Here is a 23,025-nt window from a genome sequence, read left to right as displayed (position 1 = left end):
AAAAGTATTAGGTGTGTCCCGCGCGCTCATATGACCTTATGCAGTTGCGAGCGCCGTAAAACCCTATACTAAACAAAACAAACAAACATATAACACACACGTACAAATCAAGGTGACGGTGAATAACACCCGTGTCGTCAGCACTCTCCATACAATAGTAAAACCCAGGAAAACCTATACAAGAATAGAAGCATGAATGGTATCCTCACTTGCGATGCTTAGATCTACGCTGACTCCTTTGCATCTCGCTACCCTAGAATTACCTATAACCTAATTCTATCTGACATTTTCGGACGTTTTGAGTACATGTACTAAGATCATGAGTCACGAGGTCAGAAACCAATCCATCTGCTCTATCAAAATCGTAAGATTATTCGGAGTCGTGGTCAAGATAAATTCCAAGAAGTGCATTCGGAAAAGCTTGACATGTTGTGATACTCAATTAAGTTCAATTAACGTTTGACTTCAAATTAAAAATTACATTTCTCAAAACTAGATCTAGATCAAGAAATCTAGGCACTGAGCTGAGAAAACGTACGTTATGCCGAGGGAGTGAAAGTGAAAATAGATAACTCATCCGAAGTTCAACGTCACTGTTGGGAACGAAAATGTGAAGAATAATTAGAAGACCACTGACAAGCCCAAAGGTATGTGCTTAACTTCTCTGCCTTTCTTTACAATTTGCTTATTCATAAATTTTGATTTCTAATATAAAGGTATTTGAGACGGGATTTGTTGCTTTCGTTTTGTTTTGTTTTGGAACAGCGGGCCGGGTGGGGGAGTATTTTCACTAAGTGCTGGGACCAGAGAAAAAGATCAGCTTAACCGAAGATCATCCCAAGCGAGTTCAACACAAGCGGAGTCGACTTTAATTATTCTAGTGTAGAACTGCTGGAGCGACAAATAAATTAAATTTGAAGAGGGCATCCAAATCGACCCTCTCCCAATCTGACCTCCGCCGCACCGGCATGACAACGGACAGCTTGGAGCGTAATGAAGACTGCACTGGCTTGGCCACGTCTGAGTTTGATTCGATAAGACTAAAGAGAAGCACATCGACACAATGTTGTTGTTGTTGTCGTCGTTATTAACTCATCATCATCATCATCATCATCATCATCATCATCATCATCATCATCATCATCATTGTATAAAGAAGGTATTAAAACAGTTAAGACCTTGTTGTATTTCCAAAAATATATATTTTTCACAGTTCAACGTTTCGTCAATAAGGCTTCATCAGGAACATAGTATTTGAGAAAAAAATAAATGAATGATGACGCCACAGCAACAAAGTGTTCACTATAAGTTACGTATTGGCGTGATTTGGACAATATATCGGAAATATCTTCATCATCATATACACAGGCTATAAAAACTAAAGTGCGTACATACATGTCTGAATATTTAAAGGAGCGGTGAGTGCAAATCGCCGGAGAGAAGGGAACACTAAAGCCAGAAGTGGTAGAGAGAGAGAGAGAGAGAGAGAGGGGGGGGGGGGGTGGAAAGGTGCGTGGAAGTAAGGAATATAATTACAGAAGGGTGCGGTGAACACAATCATCATCGCCAGAGGAAGAGAAACACTATTATTATTATTAGGCCCATTATTAATATATTATTATTCTCTGCGTACTCGTTAACAATATATACCAAGTAGCTACCCCAAAATATTTTTTAACATTCTCATTCAGTCTTTTTGCAAACTCAACTTTAACCAACAACCATGAAATATTGTAGTGTAGATATACTAGCCTAGTAGAGGTAGTTCTGGCATCTAGGGCCAACTACGCGGCAAGGCCGAGATCGGAGACAGGCTAGTCAAGTCTGGTCAAGTCACAGAATTCTGTGTTCTGTGGGTCAAGTCAACCACCACAGCAAAAGACAACGAGCCAAACATAGGCTACTGGGTTTTTTTTTGGACCATAACAATCATGGCCCACTTTGTAATTTTAAAAATGTCAAAATTGTTCCCACCAATGAAAACGCAGACTGAGAATCAAGTGTCCAATCGTTAACGAGCGTTGCCAAAATAAACCCCGACTTGACTCTTTCTTTGAGAAGTGAGAAGAGAGAAACGAAAGGAGACGTTTCACAGGTCTGAGCTTGCTTCGGAATTGTATTTTTGTCATCACTATTTATATTTCACGGCACATTTGGTATATAAAACAAGAAGTTTGTTGGTGCTGTCTCGCTGCTGTCAGTCATAAGCCCCTGCCTTTGACGCCTTTGTGATTTTCCGGCTGCCCACAACCCAGCCCCCCAGGTGTCATCCAACGCCCACAGTGACCTGTGTGTAATTCTTCTGTCTGATTCAGCTTCGGATTTGTCGCGTCAGTAATTAGAGGGTCCACGCCCCCCCCAAGGCTACAAATCAACAGCCCATAGCCTATAGGAGGGCGTACTATAGAATAGGCCTGGAATCTAGTAGGCTACAGGGTACAGGGGCCCATCTAATAGAAAGAGTTGTCTTCATGCAAACAATTTTACAAGGTAGTCTAGATTTCTAGATTCTAGATAACATAATCTATTTCCTCCATATATTTTTGATTTTGTCGTCTTCTGAGGTTTCCCTCGCCAGTGGACTAGATCTAGATCTAGATCTAGATTCTAGATCTAGATCTCGCCGTGGCAGGCCCGCTTTTTTGCCGCTTAGAGCTAGGTGTGCTAGGTGCTGGCTGTACTGTAGCTTGTTCATGTAAAACGTAGACTAAAATTAAAAAACCAAACCAAAGAGGTTTTCCCACTCGAAGTGTATACAGACCCGGTAAACGGGAACAAAGTCACGAAGTATATACAGACCCGGTAGGGGAACTCTTTTGTGATTTCGGAAAGTTTCAGCGCTCAGACCCCGTGATGTGTGTGTGTGTGGGAGAGAGAGCAGGGAGAAGTGCTAGCAAAATGTATGACATGCCTCAGTTGGCAGGAGGGAACGAGAGAAAGATAGAGTGGGAAATAGGTGGGGAGAAAGAAAGACAGACAAACAAAGAAAAAGAGAATGCGAGCGATACACTGAGACAGATGGAGAGAGAGAGAAAGAGAGGCCGAGAAATAGAGAGGGTGACTTCTCGATTGTTCTTTTCTTCAAATTGTGATTCCTCCAACTCCAAATCGTTCATCGAAAAGACGTCCGCAATCTTCATTTAGATCTTATCTAGATCTAGGCTTGCCTCGAAACTAGATCAATGATTTATGTCTGTGTCTGTCTAAATCTAAGTCTAGGTCATAGACCTAGAATAACCTTAGAAGTTACCCTGAGCCAGGAGGACGCTGAAACTTTCGGAAATCACAAAAGAGTTCCCCTACCGGGTCTGTATACTTTGTGACTTTGTTCCCGGTTACCGGGTCTACACTCCCTTTCCAACTACCTCTCTAGACTATACTATAGACCTATCGGCCGGTCAGAACTCACACATTATAATATAAATGAAGAAAGCCATAAAGATGGCCTTTTAGGCTCAGGCTTTATTAACTCAAACATTTATAACCTCACTTTAGGGAAAAATTTATCTGGAAAAAAGAGAATCAGGCTATCTTGGAACACTGTGCTGCAGAGTGGAGTCCACCTGATCGTTTATTTTGCTTTAATTTAGCTGGGTTGTCAGTTTGGTCCTTGGAGAGGTTGGTCAATCTAAACAAAAATCAGAGATTTTATTATGGAAGCGGAAGAGTCTAGCCGTACTTTCAGTGACGTCTAGACTGCCAAGCTAGCCATACTTAATGACTTATGACGGGTAGACGGCTAGGCTAGCCGTACTTAAAATTATGATGGCTAGAGTGACAAACAGCAAAAAATAGGCCTACTGAATTGTAAATAATTTTTTTTTGCAATACCTAAAGCATTTGTATTTGAGACGAAACCAAAACGTGCCTTACGTACAGTGCATGTAATTTAAACCTGAATAATTATTAATGAGACCTGTGTACTCAACGGTCCCGTTTTGGTCCTTAATTAAGTACGGCTAGACTGGCAGGCTAGCCGTACTTAAGGGTGGCTAGACTGAATTGAGAGGCTAGCCATACTTAACTATGGTTAGCCAGTTCGTTTTATTTTATCTTTTGGTTTACTGATATTTTCAGATTAGTAAAACTGTGCTCGGTTTAAAAGCAGACTACACTGAATTTTGTAAACTGGGTTTCAGTTGCTTAAAAAGGATTTCTCAACAATGATGCATGTGATGAATCTCTAAACTTTTCAAATTAAAATTTTGCAGCATGATTTCATGTTTTGTTTTGTAAGTTCTTACATTTAAGGAAGAACTTCCGTAACAAGCGACCACCCAAACACTGTAAAGAAGAGAACTAACCCTGGCCAAAACCGAAACCCTAACCTTAACCCTAGCCTCAACCGTATCTCTTTATATTTCACGGTGGTCGCTCGTCACTGATTTCCTGCCTAACATAATATATAAGAATATGTTCTTATGTTTTTATCATCAGATGGCGCATTTCAATCTTGAAAATGACATCAACAGTGCTCTGCGGATGGATGTTCCAAGTGCCAGGCCTCCACTTATGAGGGTCCAACGGTTTGAACAAACTGGCGGTAGCTCTTCTTTCAACACAAGTACAACAGCCACCAAAACACCAAATAAAAGTTTGAACAAATCGTTGTCTAGTGGAGCTCTAGCCAAGACGCCTTCTGCAGCCAAGACTCCAAATTCCGCTGGTATGTTGGTCTGAATCAGAGATATATCTAAAGTAATCGCTCGGTACATGTAACGATGAATTGTACAAAAACTGGACGATCTAGCGATCATACGATAAATCATAGGTGTGTAACCACAGAATTATACAAAATTTGGACGGTTGGACGATGTCTTGAAGACTCGGTCGAGAAATCAAGCGCTACCTGATATTTTTCGTGCGATAACGTTAAGATTTGGGGGGAGACGCGCTGTGACGTAGAATCACTTTGAAATTTGCCACTGCACAGGGTTAAATTTAGGGCACAAAATATAAAAAAATTATCGCATCTTAAAATTGATTTCATATTCGGAATAAGCACAGTAGCTCGCAGAGAACCTGATTTGATGCAAAATTATGTTAATTTTAGTTTTTATTATTTAATTGATCGTCAATGGTGAAGTGCATCAAGGTCACTGGGTGCGTTGCACATCTGCAGTCAAGTCAAAGCTTCTCTTTCTACACACAGCACGGTACAGTATGGCCAACCTTTTCTAAAGACAATGTTCTGCTATCAAAATGTACAGAGGAGGGGGTGGGGCTCTCGTGATCTAGAGGTACAGTGTTCGCCTTTCATTAGGTCCCGAGCTCAAAACCTTCACATAAATAGAGTGCAGGAAAATCGCTGTCGTCGCAAAGAGACATGGTGGTATTATGAGGAGGAATCTCCTGGATTGAAAGAAAACTGGACGTTAGATTGGAACGTGTAAACAGACAACACAGTTCGATTAAACGGACAGTTCTCGCACACAACGAATCTAATACATTTTATCACTGCGTGTAACCGGGGCTTTAGAGACATAATTCATCTAATTTATCTGATTTTTTACTGTCTGTGTTGTCTTTTCAGATTTCTGAATCTTTTCTCTCCATTTCTTTATTTGTTGTGAACGACGCATCATGTGTACTGCACGCACCCACACACACCTTTGCGCACAACCATTAGACACCACATGCTTGTTCTTTCTTTTTTTTTGGAACATATTTATTTCTATTGTTCTTATATTTTAGAGAAATCGCTGTGTTGAAGTTACAATCTCTATTATTTTTGTAGGAAGGAAGAAAACACCAGGAGCAAAACCGCCTAAAACTCCTACAGCTGGTGACAGATTCATTCCCAACAGAAGTGTAAATAACTTTGATTTGGCGCATTACAAGGTTTGTATTGTTCTGAGTTGAAAAGTAATTTCCTTATATCATATATTTGATTATGTAAAAAAACAACACATTGAGTAAATGAGAATTTATACCGAATTCTCCTGTTTCTGCTGAGTCATTTCACTTTCAAGAGTACCCCCACTCCTTTTTAAAAAATGTTTAACTTTTAACTTTATTTAATCTTTTTATATTGTATTCAGAAGCAATTTTTTTCATCTATTGTATCCTCTGCTGACCAGTGCCTTTCTCTCCTCTCGCCTGTCCTCTCCTCTCTCCTCTCTCCTCTCCCCTCTCCCCTCTCCCCTCCTCTTCCCTCTCCTCTCCCCTCTCTTCTCCCCTCTCCTCTCCTTCCCTAATCTGGAAAAGGTTTTTTTTTGTAAAGTATGAAACTCTTAACATAAGCACTAGTTTGTTTTTTGCAGATATGTACACAGGCAAGGCCAAGTGAGGATGAACAGTCCATGATGAGTCCCTCTCAACAGGAGTACAAAGCAGTCATGAGTGAAAACTTAAATGGAGACCTCATGGACAAAAAGATTCTTTCTTTTAAAGAGAAACCTCCTCAAGCCCCTGAAGGTATAGTATGCTATCACAAGCAGGAAAAGTGGTATTTCTTTTTTTTGGTTTAATTTTAAAAATCCATATTTTTTTGGTGTGCTGTTGGAATCTGCTTCTTGGCGCATTTATGTTCTGCTATCTAATGATTGGAAACAATCAGTATTGGAGGCAGGACAATCACTAACTTGCGTTTTGCCGATGACATCGATGGATTAGCAGGAGAAGAACAGGAGCTCGCCACACTAGTGGAGCGGCTGGACACAACCTCAGCAGCCTACGGCATGGAGATCAGTGCAGAGAAAACCAAGCTAATGACCAATAACATCAATGGCATCAACGCGGACATCAAAGTCAGGGGCGAGGAACTTGCTTCAAATACCTTGGATCAGTCGTCGCAGATGAAGGCTCAAGACCAGAAATTCTCTCCAGAATCGCGCAAACTACAGCTGCGCTGTCAAAACTGAAGCTTATTTGGAGGGACAGAAACATCACGCACAACTCAAAAATGAGACTAATACGCTCACTGGTCATCTCAATATTTTTATACACCTGCGAGTCGTGGACACTAACAGCAGAATTAGAGAAAAAGATTCAGACCACAGAGATGAGATGTTACCGCAGACTCCTTGACATCTCGTACAAGTACAAAGACCACGTTTCAAATGCAGAGGTACGAAAGAGAATCACCAACGCAGTGGGGCAATATGAAGATCTACTGACCACAGTGAAGAGACGAAAATTAAAATGATATAATGGGCATGTCACAAGATCCACAGGACTTGCCAAAACAATCCTGCAAGGAACCGTACAAGGAAAGAGAAGGAGATGGGAGGACAACATTACAGAGTGGACAGGAAAGACGATGGGTGACAATCTGAGGAAAGCAGAGGACAAAAATAGAAGGCGAGAGCTGGTTTTCAGATGCAGTGGTGCTCCCACAGTTACCCCAACCACGGGATAGAAGAGAAGAAGAAGAAGGTCTAATGATGCAAGTGGCTGGGAGGTTCTGCTTCTTCAGTGTCCCTTTTTTGTTTGAAGTATTTCTATTTGTCTGTTAATCTTGATTTTTTTCCAGCATTGAATGACAGGGTTATTTTTTATACTCAAATAAGCCGAGGATCGGGATCTAATCACAGAGTTTTAAAATATTGTCACTGAACCTCAAATTAGTAAGTTATTTCCATATTATATTATGAAAATCTCTCTTTTTTCTGGAACAGGTTTTCCAGTGTCTTTTCCTCTTTGTTAAATGTAGCACAGCCATTTCTGGAAAGTAAAGTTGAAAATTGTAATTTGGGAAAATGTTGAAGGAAAATTGTGTTTTAATAATGACAATAGTTTTGAATGTTTTACAATATTGGATGCCTGTATCAATAGCCCTGTCAATTTGTGTTTCTTTTTTCCCCTTTTTTAAAAATAGTTTTGTTGCTGGTTAGTTATATTGTCTCAAAAGCCTTGAAAATCCTTGTAAATTATCTCTCTTATGAAAATACCTTTTTCAAAACATTAATGGTCAGTATTGTATTAACTTAGTACTTATGGTGAGGATATGTTTTGTTTGGTCTTTGCAGGTTATCAGAATGACCTGAGGGTTCTTTACACCACGGGAAAGATGGGTTCAACAGCTAAAAAGACAACGCGTTACATCCCTCAAGTGCCAGAGAGAATACTTGATGCACCTGACATTCTGGATGATTATTGTGAGTTTTTCATTTATCCGTTATATAATCATGTATCATTTGTGTCATGAAGCGGGAGATTCAGGCGCTCTTCAATTTTTGGGCATATGAAGTTATTGGTATCGGTATCATCCTAATGCGTGTTCATTTGTATTGCTTTTTAAAAATAGAAGTTGATATATAAAGTATAATAAAGTTTGCGATTGAAGAAGGTGGGAGTCGCTTGATGTCGGAGGTAAAATTAGTGAGAAAATGGCTGCCAAAATTTTGTGACTTCTAAAGCCTAAGTATCCTTGGAAATTGCAAATTTACATTTTTTTTGTGCCTGTGGTCAATGTTTTTCAGTAAAATCTGCAATGAAATGTATTTTTAAATGGTCATAAAAGGTGTTTAGCAAAAAAGACAAAATTCGAACAAAAATTTGCCCCAGGCCAGAAAAATGCTGGTTTCTTTGTTTTCATTATTTTGACGAGTGCCTGATTTCACCACGATGCCTCACATTTACTGCATTTCTTAGATTTATCTGGTAGTGGTTTTTCAGTGCTGCTATACAGTACAGTAGTCTCTGTCTAAGGCTCTTGTGTTCTGGAATCAGGAAGGAGAGAGACGTAAGATAAGCAGGATCTTAGCTGGAATAGAGCAGGGAGTTCAGATTGGGTCTAAATGATTCCCCCCGGCCCCCACAACTTTAAATTAAAATAAACTGAGGGTTCCCATAGCATCAGTGAGACCTGTATTGTACACAAGGTAAATTGAAAATGAAAATGCTTTGATTCTGAAGTGAATTGTCATCAATTGGACTGGCCTGTAAAATGGGTCTGAACTGTATAATTTTTCCATTAATTTAGAGTTGTAAGACATCTAATAACCCCCCCCCCCCCCATCATGTTTCGGTTAAAGTGACCAGCAGACGAAACAACTGAATGGCTACTGCATCAGTTACTCAGTGTACAGTCAAACCTGTGTAAGACGGCCACCCACTGTCAAGGAGAAAAGTGGCCATATAAGGCAGGTGGCCGTCTTAGGCAGGACTGATCAAGATGAAGAAAACAAACCCTTCCCATCTATGTCCCAATCGAAAGCAACTGCGTTGTTGTTGTTTTGTTGTTGTTGTTGTTGGTTTGTATTTTGTTTGTTATTTTTATTTTGTTGCTGCTTTTGCTGAAGGGTGGCTATAAAACAAAATTCATCAGACGATGAAGACCGAGTGCCATGTTAAAACAAATACATGGGTCGCCACCACTCGGAGAACGAGCAACGCTTCTGTCACAAGTTCATGTTGACGTCCATTGTTACTCTGTTACAGACTGGGTAAACAGTGACCACTCATCTCACTTACGATTTGTGTATGAGTTCTGGTTGGGGCTTATGGGTTATGAGGGATCACACACTTACCTCACCAGCAGCTGAAAATTTGTTACCTGTTGGTCAACAGTTGGAGGGGTCTACGCAACATGATCGGTTGGAGGGACTACCTAACTATAACGCCAGGGGATTGGATTATGACTGCTCGCCCACAAGGCCAGGGGCCAGTGCTCAATTTATAACAAAACATAATGGAGTCACTAAGGTGGCTGTCTAAGACAGGTGTTATTGCTTGGTGTGGTAGGGGTTGTATGTTAAAATATGGTGGCTGCGGCCGCGTTAGACAGGTGCCCGTTTTACACAATTAGCTTATATAGAAAAAACGCGGGGGGAATGGAAAGTGGCTGTCTTTATAGAGGTGGCCGTCAGGGCAGGTTTGACTGTACTTTCCTTAGTAATCAATTGGAATTCATTAAACTCGCTGATGGTGTTATATATTATATATATTTTTGGAATAAAACTTTTCTTCTGTGTGGTTTTTGTCAAGTTTCTTGTTTAATTTTTTCATGAAATGTCAAATTGGGTAAATCAATGGATATTTTGCTTTTGGTATAAAACTTCATGTACATTTTGTGTGCTCATTTTGTCTCTCAGATCTGAGTCTCATTGATTGGTCGGCGCTGAATGTCTTAGCTGTTGCCCTCGGCACCAGCGTTTATCTGTGGGATGCTACAACTGGGGGAATAAACTTGCTTCTGGAGATGGACAGTTCTGGAGGAGATTACATAAGCTGCGTCAACTGGACCTCTGACGGAAATCATTTGGCAGTTGGACTATCATCAGGGGCTGTAGAGGTGCGAAACGTGATTTCCTAGACTTGACAATAACACTTGAACGCACTCTATGGGCCAGCTGTCCAAGACAATCACCTATACAAATAGCCACTTCCCACTCCTCCTCCCCCTTACCCCCCTCACCCACCCAGCATTAACATTTTTTTTGTTATAATGTCACTGTCCAAGACATCCAACCTTTCTACGACAACTAATTTTCTCCTTGACAATGGGTGGCTGTCTAGGTTAATTTCGACTATTTATTTCTATGGAAACATGCCTTTTTCAATGTTTACTTGGATGGGAAAATACAGTGGGAGTCACATTCAACGAGGTTGCTGGGACTGACTTGTCCTCGTTGGATCCGACCTCTCGTTGAACGTGACAAAAGCTAAAGAAAAGAAAGAAAGGGGGAGACAAGTTATTATATTACATGGCGTACCAATACCAGTAATTAAAACAGTTCTTCCCCCTGATAATGAAAATCTCAAAACAACATCAGAAGTGCGTTGGCGTTTCTGCGTTGACGAGCCTTGATCCAAGGCCTCCCGAATTTTTGCTTTGTCCTTTAAAAAGGTCGACGACGTGGTTGAGCTGAGGCCATATTCGCGACAAATGTCTGCCTTCGATCTCTGTCCTTTTTCAACTTTGTCTATGATTTTTTGAATTTCATTTCAAATGAAAGACATTTCCTTTTCGTGGACGATTTTGAAGCGATTTTGAACTTAATTCTAGTGTAAGTGGACTGAGGAATTTGTCAAAGTTAGTGCAAAGTCAGGGAAGAGAATGAGTCAACGTGCGAACACCGCGATGGTTGCAAAGAAAAAGGATGAGGCATAGAAAGAGAAAGAGCAACTGAAATCAGAGGAAGATGCTTTCTTCATCCCCTCCAGTCCGCCACGCCACACAGTAGTGCCTAGGCTGGCCTAGGCCTAACCACAGGCTCAGTTTCACGATTCATCACACAGCCCGCGCCGTGTTCCCACCACCCCCTCCTATCCCTACCACAGGCCAACCCTCGCCCATCCTCTTGGCTTTGGGGCCCATGTTAGGAGGCACACTATGCCTTGATCTAGCAATACAATGCATTAGGAATGGAGGATGGGCCTTGTGCTTCCCATGAGATGGAGAGAAAGGAGAAAAATTCTTCGCTTTTGATTTGTCTTTATTTGGTTATCGCGACCTGGTTGAAATCGACTTCGGTCTGTTTGCAACCTCGTTGGAGCTAACATACATTTACAAAGAGATATAGAAGAAAAATCAGGGATTAAGGATTGCCTCGTTGGAGCCGACTTCTCGTTGAATGTGACCTTGTTAAATGCGACACCCACTGTATAATTCTATTGTCTATATGTCAAACAGTTTTGTGTACATATATGTAATGTATTATTACTTATTACGACAGTGGCAAGCAAAGTGTGCATCTGTGCAACTAAAAAAAACCTTATCATTTTGGACACTCTGCATTCCTAATAATATAAACATAGTGTGGGACTGCCCCTGTCATAGGATCCTAACTTTACTTACTGTTCCGCAGTGTGCAATAGAAAGGGGTCTTTGATTGGTGCTTTTATTTCATTGTTCAAGTTTTCATTGACAAGGCCTCTTAATTTAGTTTTTCTGGTTTTTCACAATAAAAGCATACATAAAGTTCAAGTGTTAAATTTAAATTGCACCTTAAAAGGATAGGGTTCTAACACCATGATGCATAGTTTTGAGAAAATGGGATTCCATTCTTTTATTTATACCAAGAATGTCTTATCACTTTTTTTGCTAATCTTCAAATGAAAAAAATACAGGTCAGATTGTCTCGAGCGTTTGACACAGTGTGCAGGGCTTGTGTGTAACTCAGTTCTTGCAGAAAGTATAGTTAGAACCCTGTCATTCTTTGTAAAGGCATGAAATGAAATGTTGATAATTTTGAACCATTGAAAAAATATTTGCTCAGATTGAGGGAACAGATTAGCTATGTCCGCTTCTATCCATTAAATGTTATAGTTTTTTTAGTGAAAGTTGAGGAAGTAGTTGTTCGTGCCTTTTTTTGGTACTATTTTCATACTGTATATTGTGGGTGGTTGGCGGGTGCTCTGGTGTGGTTTGCTTCTTCTTTCCTATCAAACATCTATCGTCCTTATCTCCCCTTTTTCTTGTTTATGTTTGTTACTCTCTTGTGACACCTCTAATCTTCTGGCGCTCATATGACCTTATACAGTTGCGAGTGCCGTAAAACCTCTACTAAAACTAAAACCTAATACTGTATATTATTCAACAGCTGTGGGACCCTGTGCAGAAGAAAAGGCTACGGACGATGGCTGGTCATGCTGCTCGAGTAGGGGCTTTGTCATGGAACTCGTACTTACTCACTAGGTGAGTATAGGAAGCAAAAGTATTGTCTCATGGTGCCCTACAGTATCTTAGCTCATCATTGTATCCTAGCTGCCTTCTGTTAGGAATAAGGGGTTTGTCTTTTCCTAAAATATAAAACCCTTTGCAGTATAATCCACTTATATCAGCAGCCAGTGTATAGACATTTTCCAATTACGAAATTTTTCCTTCAATATCTTCACTAAACAATTCCTCTTATAAGTTATATAGGCTTTTTTTCGGCCCATTCTGCTTTATAGACATGCTTAAGTCTGCATACCGGCCATGTAGCCTACTTGACACACCAGGCTTTAGTAGGTCATGTTGGGCCTACACAGTGTAGTCTCCAACACAGTACAGTGCCTCACAGACATGAGCGTCTCGCGCGCTGGGCATCACCCCCTACCCCCACTCCCGATCACTCATTCCCCTTCCACATCCCATTCTCAGTCTGTCGCTGGCATGTGCCACGGTCAGTGAGTCATTGCCTCGCCGTTCCATTTTCCCCAGCAAGCGTCCGTAAACAGGCCATACAAGAATGCTACAACAAAGTTTGCACTTGTGTGTAGTGTGCGCCTGGCGTTGCTCTGTGTTTGGTACCGTATCTCCAACCCCTCGTCCCCTCTGCCTCTTGTTAGTTTTCACTTTGTAGTTGTGGAAGAATGAAGGGTAGTAACCAGTAAAAAGTAGTGTTGTCTTTTTACTGCTGACCTCCCCTTGTTTTTCCAATTGGCTATATATTTTTATATTATTTCTTTTATCGATCGACAATTTTATATATCGACATTCGACATCAAATCCACTTCCCAGGGCATGTCGATATAAACGGATTATACTTTATGTTGTTTTATTGATAATGCATTTCATCATGGAAACTTTATTGAATAAAAATAAAAGTGTTTTATGTGATGCGAGCCAATGGCCTTTAACACTGAAAAAAAGCTTACATACTTAATACATTGTGTCTATATTTGTGGCGTTTTTGTTGGAGTCTGAGAAATTTTACAATGTCAAAGTGATACTTATAGAATACTCTGTGTGGTAAATATGACAAGTGGCAAGTGAACTACTAATAGTAACAACACTGGTGATTCATTTATTCTGCTTGGTTGAAACAGGAATGCCAGTACTGTACTGGTTTTTTTTGTCAGCCTGAGTGCTCTGCAACTTACACTTTAATGATGAAAAAATGTTGATTTTTAAAAACTTTTAACATTATTTTGGCGTCAGTTGTCGAGTTTGTAGTTAATGTTGTTGTTAATGTTGCCTGTTAACACAGTATATTCTTGTTTTGAAACACGTTTATCTCTTTTTTCTTTCTTCCAAGTGGCTCTCGTACGGGCAGCATCCATCACCATGATGTGAGGGTGGCTGAGCACCATGTGGGCACCTTGCAAGGACACACCCAGGAAGTCTGTGGGCTGAGATGGTCTCCAAACGGAAACTTTTTGGCCAGCGGTGGCAATGACAATCTGCTCAACATCTGGAGGGCAAACAGTGGTTCTCTGATGACCGGCACGGAACCTCTCTACACCTTTAATGAACATCAGGCTGCCGTGAAGGTATGTTCTACCCTGCCTGATGTTAAAGCTTTCAGTGGTAGACATTATTATAATGAAATATGGCCAGCTGTACGGTACTTTATTATTGTGTACTCAGTTATAAACCTTATATGCAACCATTATTTTATCGTTATTACAAGGAACAAAGGAGAAGTAAAAACCGTGAAAGCAAAATCACTGCATGCGAGATGAAATGTCTCTGTAAAACTTTAAACATCATAAGAACAGACATGCAGAGAAATGATGTAAGAGCATATATTATTGGCAAGGAGTCTTGCCTGCATTTCATCGTAATACAAGGAATAAAATGGTCTGGCCTCCTGTTATAATTGTCACTTAGTCAGCCAGCCTCGAGAGCCTATTGCACTAAGTACTCAGGTTACTTAAGAAGCAATAGGCCAAACAAAGGGTGGACTGAGGTAGTCAAGGGATGGAACCCTGAAAAACTACGTCTCAGTTGAAAGAGCTACAGAGATGCCGGACCATGAAAAACTGCATCTCTCCTCGATGCTTAACAGTAACAGAGGGTGAAAAAGTTAAAAACAATTAAAGTATTCTAACAGCCATTGTTTTGATGAACTTCCTTTGACTTGAACAATTAGACAGTCCTCGACTCCTTCAGCCACATTTCTGCGTCCAAATTTACCCCAGGCTTTAGCATGGTGTCCATGGCAACCAAATGTCCTGGCAAGTGGAGGAGGAACAGCTGATCGGCACATTCGACTGTGGAACTGCAACAATGGAGGAAGTTTAAGTTCAGTCGACACTAAATCTCAGGTAGGTGCTTTCCACATTTTTATTTCATACAACATTGTTTTGTATTTATTTTTATGACGTGAATTTTTAACTTATATGATTCCCATTCTCTAATAAGACTGATAAATTCCTTTTCATATAATGTGTTGTATTGGGTAAAAAAAGTTTTTTAAAACAGTTGTTTCATAATTAAAAATTTCTTTCTTATGTTACCTGAAAATCACAAACTCAAAAGTAGAAGCAGACAATAGGATCTTTTGTGAAGGGGGTAGGTAGCAACATCAGAACTGAAAAAGATCACGTCCATCTGGAAAGAAAACAATGCAAAGATGCAAAAATAAGAATTCTAAGAAGCTCCCCATCGCAAAATTTGAATGTGAAGCATAGACCATCAATGAAAAAAATAAAAAAAGGATACAGCTTTTAAAAAAAAATGTTGTAGAAATACTCTAAGAATATGATGGAAAGAGAAAATAAAGATTGAGGAAGTACTAAGACGAATAGGAATAGAAACGCCAACACTCCTCTAGAATGGAATGAAACTAAAACTGAATTACTCTTGGCATATCAAATGCAATATGTCAGCGGTGAAACATTTTGGAAGTAAAAGTAGAATGCAAGAGAGAAAAATAACGGAACATAGAAGTCTGGCTTGGAACCAAAGCAACTCAGGCAGGCAGAATGATGAGAGAAAGAGTGTTTTAATTGCAAACAGGTTTTAGAAGCAATGTCCCAACTACTGGAAAAGCTAAGAAGAAGAAGGTGGTGATGTTTCTGACCAGCACAAGGTTTGTTGGAATATTGCTTTTTTAAATAATGTAGAAGAAATTGTCACATGAACTGAAAGTACAGTGGAGTCCGCCTATAGTGAACACACTTTATTTGAACAATCGGTTGAAGAGAATGATATTCTGTGGTCCTGATTGAAACGCTATTTGTTTAAGTAATAAAAATAGTGGATAAAATTAGCCGGTTTCACAGGGAAATCGGATAAAGTGAACGCCCAAAATGAGTGAAAGCGAAGAACGGACTGACAGTGTCACTGTCGCCATGCTGTGAAGATAAAATTCTTTGCCTCAGGCATCGGCAGACAATCCCAGCTAGGTGTTGGCGACGGCAGTCTCAGTCAGAAAGAAAGAACTCTAGTCTAGGCTCGCCCGCTATGTTGTTACCCCACCTCCACCCTAAACCCACCACTGCGTATAGCTACTGTTTCTAGGCCTCCGCCCTGCCAAAATGGTTAAACCGAACCTCGGATAAAGTGAACACTTTCTTATGGTCCCAAAGAGTTCACTTTAAGCGGACTCCACTGTAGTTTTCACTTACTTCTTACTTTTTACGGAAGGTGATGAAGTAAATATCTTGAATACATGACCTATCACTTGAGATTTTGAGTTTTATGTCATATATCACAATGTCTTCTGAGGGTTTTTTTGGGGTTTGTTTGTTTGTTTTTTTTGTTTTTGTGTGTATATATGCCCTTCTTTGCTTTTGTGAGTTGTTGGTCTGACTGCAATTATTACTCCTTCACAGGTGTGTGCTCTTCTGTGGTCAGCAGAACACAAGGAACTCATTTCAGGACACGGATTCTCTCAAAACCAGCTGACCCTTTGGAAATATCCAGCAATGACCAAAATTGCGGAGCTTACAGGTTTGAGCTTCCTTTCTTTTGACTGTTTTTGTTGTCTTCGCACAATCTGTAACACTCCTGAATTATGATATATGAGTCATTTTCCTCAGAAGTTTTGATTTGTGGGTTCTGCTAAGATTATTTCATACTTTTTTTTTTCCTGAGGCTTTTAATTTACCTACAATCTTTTTAAAATGAAATTCATTATGATAAAAATTATGTTTGATGTTAACGAGTAATTATTGTCAAATTGAATTCGTAAATGTTATTCAAGTGTGCTCCATGTGTAATGTAATTGTATGTACTGGTACTCTGCTTGCTTTCCTATTGAGCTTTATTAGCGACAGTCCTTTGAAGTATATTTTGCTTTTGAACTTTTCTAATAAACAGTTTTGATAAGGTCATTGAATTTTCTTCTTCAGTACAAAATAGAAGTGTATTGTGAAAAATCTTTTTAACTTCCAGTGAACATCTTGATTATTTGCTCTGACCAGATTGAGAACGTCGCTATTAGGTCCTACTTTTCTTTCCGTCTTTTATTCCTGTTTGTCTTGTTCTTACCCTACACTACTAAATGACTGCTATTGTATGAGTGTGCTTCTCTTTGCTTTAACATTTTGAACCAGAATGAACGCATGTTTATGGGTGGTTGGCAGGTGCTCTGGTATGAACTGCTTCTGCTTCTTCTTTCCTATCACACATCTATCGTCTTTATCTCCCCTCCTTTTTTGTGTTTGTTACTCTCTTGTATACCTAAGTCTTCACCAATTTTATGACCCTATTGCTTTGCAAGTGCCATAAAACTCTTAGAAAAACAAAATCTAAAACAAACACATGTTTGGTGTTGTGTCTTTTACCAGGCCACACGGCGAGAGTGCTCCACATGTGCTCATCGCCTGACGGGGCGACTGTAGTCTCTGCTGGTGCCGACGAGACGCTCAGGTTGTGGAAGTGTTTTGCTATCGATGAACAGGCCAAGAAGACAAAATCCAAGACCGCCAGCAAGGACGACAGATCCAGCCTGAGATTTCACATGCGGTAGTGGCTTGTGTTACTCTGTACTTGAATGCTTCATGCATGGTGCTTTTTCAATGTTGGAAGGTAGTGTCTATTTTAGTGGCATACTTTTAAACTAGGTATGGTGCAGGAAATTTCAGTCTCTGATCAATTGACTCTGTTTTACTTTTGCTGTAGATATTTCCTGTCTAGTGGTGCACTCAATTGTGTTGTTTTGAGTAGGCATTGGGGTGTGCAGTCAATATCCTTTGCAAACATTGCTGGCATTTAATGCATTTATTTGTCGAATGTAGTCTGATCATGTCTTTCGCGTATGAAATCAGAACCAAAGGTGACCCCCAAAGATGTTGAAATTGCAATAACTCATTGACTGAAAACAAATCAATTTGGTTGAAATATGATGTAGTATCAATTTGTTTGATAGAGAACACTTTGGTTGGTGACGTTGAGGTTAGAGTATCAAATGAAGGATGGTAATATCAGTTAGCCTTGCTTAAGACATTGCAACATTTATATATTTATGTGATATTTTAGGACGACCTTTGGTACTGACTGTTCTGTGTGTAAATAATGTAGCGGTACTGGAAATATTTTCTTTCTTTTTTTTTGGTCAGTGCCTGAATATGATATTACTTTCAAGTAATATCTGAAGGGGTTTTGATCTCCTCAAATGTTAGAGGCTCTTGTTTTTGCGTAATTCTACTCTATTTTATCAGACACATCTTTAGAACTGCAGGGGTACCCACCTTTGTGAAATTGGCTGAATCGATATGATTTTTTAAAATTTTACGCAAATATGCACTGGCACCCTTTTAGAGGCATTCATTGCACTGACTTTTCTTTTGGAGAAGAGGAAGAAAGGGGGGGGGGGGGAACGGTCGAAGAAAGGATAAAAAATTTAGACTTTTCAAGATTCTGAGGATAGTCTCATATTTTATGTGAATTTTCATTCAGTGACCCTGATATTGAAGAAGTGCTCAGTCAGGCTGAGGTGTGAGGGTCCTCTTGATGACTTCTACTTTTTCTGTTGTCCTTTTTTTATGTGTGTGTGGGTGTGCACAGGTAGTTTGCTTCTTCTTCCCTATCAAACATCTATCGTCCTCATCTCTCCTCCTTTTTTGTGTTTGTTACTCTTTTGTAACACTTCTAATCTTCGGCACCTTGTGTTGCAAGTGCTGTAAAACTCTTACTAAGACTTTTTGTGTGTGTCACGTCTTTCCTTTGCTATGCTCTTCTCAGATCTGTCCATCCTCAGATATTGTTTTCAGTATTGTCATCACATCAGCTGACCATGGTGAATATTTTTTCCAGTTGTGTAAACAAATCAGACTAGATTATTGGTCAAATGGTATAATTGCATTTAATAACAGAAGTAATTATATTAATTTTGCCATTTCCATCTTTTATTCTCCTGTGCCTCTCATTTTTAAACAAATTATATAATGTGGAACTGCAATATATTTCTGTATGTATATATGGACTGTATTATACATACATGACATACATGTTTCTATGTGTATTTGTTGTGTAATGCAGTTTTATACGATGTTAATGCATACATCTGCATTTGTTATTACTTTACTGTGTAAGTTTACTCAGTCCCTTCGTCTTATTGATAAATTCTTTATGAAATGTAATAAAAGTATACATGAAAGTATTTTAGCTTGGTTTGTCGAGTTGTATTTTTAAAAATATTTTCTCTGGTTTGAAAAGCTACTTTGTCTTTTTTACCCCTGTCTTACATTATTGCTAATTTACTTTTGCTATCCTTTACCAAAGTTTGGGTATTAACCGCTTCAATACCTTATTGATGAAGGCAACTTGAAAGGTCATGGAATTGAAGTTACAGCTGGGTCTCTGTTCCTAATATGTTAATATTACCAATATTAGAGGTGAGTCAGATTGTATAATATGTGGGCTGTTGGAGGTTACCACTGGTAGGTCCTACATTTTTCCTTTCCCCCTGTTATCTCTGTCTGTCTTATTTTTTCCCTGCACTACATGACCGTGTTATTGTTTATGCCAACAAATTATTGTCTTGTTCTCAGAATAATATGGTTCACTTGAATTCTCTATCAATTCCCTTGTCTGATAGTTCACTCCATATGTACATCATGGTATATGTACTACCATCTGAGTTCTGCCAGACGCGCGCAGATAAACTCCTGCAGTTTAATAGGTATGCTTTCCACCGTCACTTGCAGAACATGTGTTTATTTCTTGAGTGGGGAATTTTTGCTGTTGTTTCCCACCTCTTGAATACTGCATCCCACCACCCTGCTTGACCTGGATCTGATGGGCAGGGTTGAGGAAGGTCTTACCCACAATGAGATCTAGTGTCAGTTGGGGAATAAAACATTATAGAGAAATAATCAAAGAGAAACGAAGCTGCACAGAGCAATACCTCGCTTTTCATCAATGTACTTAGTAGTAAGATGAACAGTGCCTCTGAGTAGAGGTTGTAAATCTTAAATTTTGATAAAAGGCACTATTTTGAGGTTAAAATATACAGTAGAAGAACATGACTATAGCGGCACCCGTTGCAGCGGGACCTTATCTGAATCCCCTTTATTTTGTCTGTGTAAACCCAATTAACTGCTTGGGTAAAACGGGGCAAGGAAAGGCCCGAACTAGCAAGCTCTACTTGGGGAAAGGGGGGTGGGGGGGGGATATAGGTAGGTTCCAAACAGGCAGTCAGCGGTGCAGCGTTGTGATTGGCCAGTCTCTCGTGATGAGTGAGGTGGGGCAAGCGGCAGAGAGAGATGGTGTGGGTGGACGCGTTACGTGAGCCTCTCCAAAATTAATGGCTAGAAGAAAAAGACAGTAAAAGAAGAGGAGAGCAAGTAGTTTGTGATTTTTCGATAATTCCCCTCTATGCATTCCAATAGTGAGAACTTGTCTATTGCGGGATTTTTCTTCTGGAACTTAATGTCCCGCTATTGCCATGTTCTATTGTATAATACATGTATATATAAAAGCATAAAACCATGCCACTAGCACAACTATAAGAAGACTGAACTACTGTCTGTATTGATGGCACAGACTCCAGTAAACCCTCTAAGTACTCTTACGCCAACATCGTTCAGTATGCTTGCACTTAAGTAATTAGTAATAGTTGAGTGGAACTTCAGTTTGTACCTGTGGTTGGAGAGTAACAAACTGCAGTTCTTCATCCTTCATCAATGGTTACCTGTGGGTGATAATAAAAATCTACTGGCCAGACAGTAAACACCATCTGAAGAAATGTACTGTAGTTTTTTATGGAGGAGAACCAAACGATTAATACTGATAGACTGTGAGATCAAGAAGAGAAGACGGTGGTTCAATGGGTATGTACAATGTACTCTCTTGGGAAGTCAATCCACAATGTGAAAAGGCAAAGCCTAAGATGGAATCCCCAAGGGAGGAGCAAGAGAGGAAGGCTGACATCCACACGGGAAAGCGATCTTTAGGCACATCTCAGACAGAATGGAGCATAGCTGGTTTGAAGTAGAAGTAGAGTCGGTAGAGAGGATCGTCCAGAAACAGAAGTAGAGCCTTTCACACTTCGCGGCGGCCAGTGGGAGGCTACGCAATCGTGTACGCTATTAGGGTGAACGAGGCTGATAGACAGATAGATAGACAGACAGAGAGACACAGAGAGAGAGAGAGAAGTTGGAGGGTGCCACTTCGTTACCTTAGAATTACAAACTCCTATCTTCTCAGTGCTTGGTTTTGAGAAATTTGACGTAAAAATTTCCCATGTCAAGCTTATTCGAATGCATTTCTTTGTAGATCTATATATTTATAGCTATAACGACTCCGAATAATCTTACAATTTTGATAGAGAAGATATATATTTGGTTTCTGACCTCATGGTCTTAGTAACTCAAAACGGCCAAAAAGGTCACACAAAACAGTGCAATTCCAAGGTAGCGACTTGTGTTCTTCGTCTTCTTCTTTATTCGTCCCTTGCTGTTTATGTCCGTCTATCTTGCTTTCTCATAGCTCCAACACTCGACCGTCATAATGTTGATGTTTTTTTTTCTAAATTCATACTAAACTAAATAACATCTTTTTTAGATACGTTCACAAATACATTATCAACATCTTTTTGCCCACAATTAACCATCATATGTACAGTATAACACGGGTAGCTCGAATTCGTCGGGACCGGCCTCGGTAGTTCGAGGGATCCATAGTTCGAGGGATAGAGATAAAGAAACCCCCCCCCCCCAAAAAAAAAAAAAAAAAACAACAACCCCCCCCCCCCCCCACAAAAAACAACAACAAAACAACGGGACCACAGGCACAGTTCGACGGGTGCGTGATTTCGAGTCTTCTGTGTTCGACCTGTCCGTGTTATACTGTAGTTGATTACATGCATTAAATCACGACACAGGCCACGATAATTTAAGACGCTCTACTCATTCTTCCGGAGTTGGGTGTGATATCAGTATCAGTCAGACTAACCAGAACTTCCCAAATACGTCATCAGATGGTGGTGAAAAAGGCATAAAACTACCCGACAAAACTTCATATAGCTGACTCATACATGAAGGCCCAACTCTGTGGAAACTTATATTTGGAATATATTATCTTTCCTCCTCACGCGCGCTCACATGAATATGAGTTTATGCAGTTGCGTGTGCCGTAAAACTCTTACTTAACTAAAATGTTTGTTCCTTGAAATGTCACCATTTACTAGAGATAGATCTAGTTCTCTGTGAACACGAACGAGAAGATTCAGTCCATAATATCAAATTATGTATAAAAATATAATTCTGCCCTTGTACTTGTAGGAGAAAGTGCGATACTCTTAAGACAGTACGGTGGAGACTACTGAAAGGAGTTTTTAGAGTAAAAATACACTCTGCTCCTGTAAAGTGAGAGTAAACTGATTTGCCTCCGCCCCCAACAAAGCTAAAATAAAACAACAACAACAACAACAACAACAACAACAACAACAACAACAACAACAACAACAGCAACAACAACCCTTCCCCCCTCCCCCACCCCCCGCGAAAAAGCAACACGAAAACAAACAACCAACAACAAACACACAACAAAAGAAACAGAACCAAACAAAACTTGTACTTTCTTTTTAATTTAAAAAAAATTTTAAATCCCGAAACGTAGGCATACATAGAATCTAGATCTATATTGATCTAATATCTAGATCTAGATCTAGATCTAAATCTTCCTTATTATTTCTGTGCATGTCATGCGTATTACAATATTATTATGTAGTCCTGGTCGAAAACAGGTTTGGAAGTGAACAGACAGGACCAAGCCGACACATGTATTAGCATGAAAAAAACAACACTTCACGTAAGTCTTTCTAAAGACTAAAGTCACTTGAATTTCAAAATTGCGTGGGCTTATTTTCGGGATTATCATCACCTTAAGGTATTGCAGATGTTTAAGTAATCTTCTAAAAGTTTTATGAACGAAGCCACGAAGGGGCCAGTGTAAGGGGAAATAACTTTGACTGTCAAGGA

The 23,025-nt window shown here is 39.8% G+C and overlaps 1 protein-coding gene across 2 annotated transcripts; it reads left to right on the top strand.

The window, feature by feature from the left end:
• Nucleotides 1–2,030: 2,030 nt before the first annotated feature.
• On the top strand, nt 2,031–18,652 carry LOC101864047 (cell division cycle protein 20 homolog). Of its 2 annotated transcripts, none has more exons than XM_005092077.2 (11): nt 2,031–2,095; nt 4,438–4,666; nt 5,738–5,841; nt 6,264–6,417; nt 7,971–8,099; nt 10,038–10,237; nt 12,489–12,583; nt 13,908–14,142; nt 14,794–14,919; nt 16,432–16,549; nt 17,389–18,652. In XM_005092077.2, exons 2-11 carry the CDS (start codon nt 4,438–4,440, stop codon nt 17,568–17,570), a joined length of 1,572 nt encoding a protein of 523 aa, XP_005092134.1. In that variant the 5' UTR covers nt 2,031–2,095; the 3' UTR covers nt 17,571–18,652. The 2 variants fall into 2 exon arrangements, with proteins under 2 accessions (XP_005092134.1, XP_005092135.1); XM_005092078.3 differs by lacking the exon at nt 2,031–2,095 and adding an exon at nt 2,102–2,289.
• The last annotated feature ends 4,373 nt before the right edge of the window (nt 18,653–23,025 follow it).

Source organism: Aplysia californica, unplaced genomic scaffold (assembly GCF_000002075.1).
Source record: "Aplysia californica isolate F4 #8 unplaced genomic scaffold, AplCal3.0 scaffold00040, whole genome shotgun sequence".
Taxonomy (NCBI): domain Eukaryota; kingdom Metazoa; phylum Mollusca; class Gastropoda; order Aplysiida; family Aplysiidae; genus Aplysia; species Aplysia californica.
The sequence above is the reverse complement of the archived record's forward strand: the minus strand, read 5'-3'. Positions and strand labels throughout refer to the sequence as shown.

What these genes read in the sequence shown, in the direction of transcription:
- LOC101864047 (XM_005092077.2), top strand. Translation starts at nt 4,438, where the DNA reads ATGGCGCATTTCAATCTTGAAAATGACATCAACAGTGCTCTGCGGATG. An exon ending in TTGATTTGGCGCATTACAAG is followed by an intron (nt 5,842 to 6,263) that starts GTTTGTATTGTT and finishes TGTTTTTTGCAG; the next exon opens with ATATGTACACAGGCAAGGCC. An exon ending in CAGTCGACACTAAATCTCAG is followed by an intron (nt 14,920 to 16,431) that starts GTAGGTGCTTTC and finishes ACTCCTTCACAG; the next exon opens with GTGTGTGCTCTTCTGTGGTC.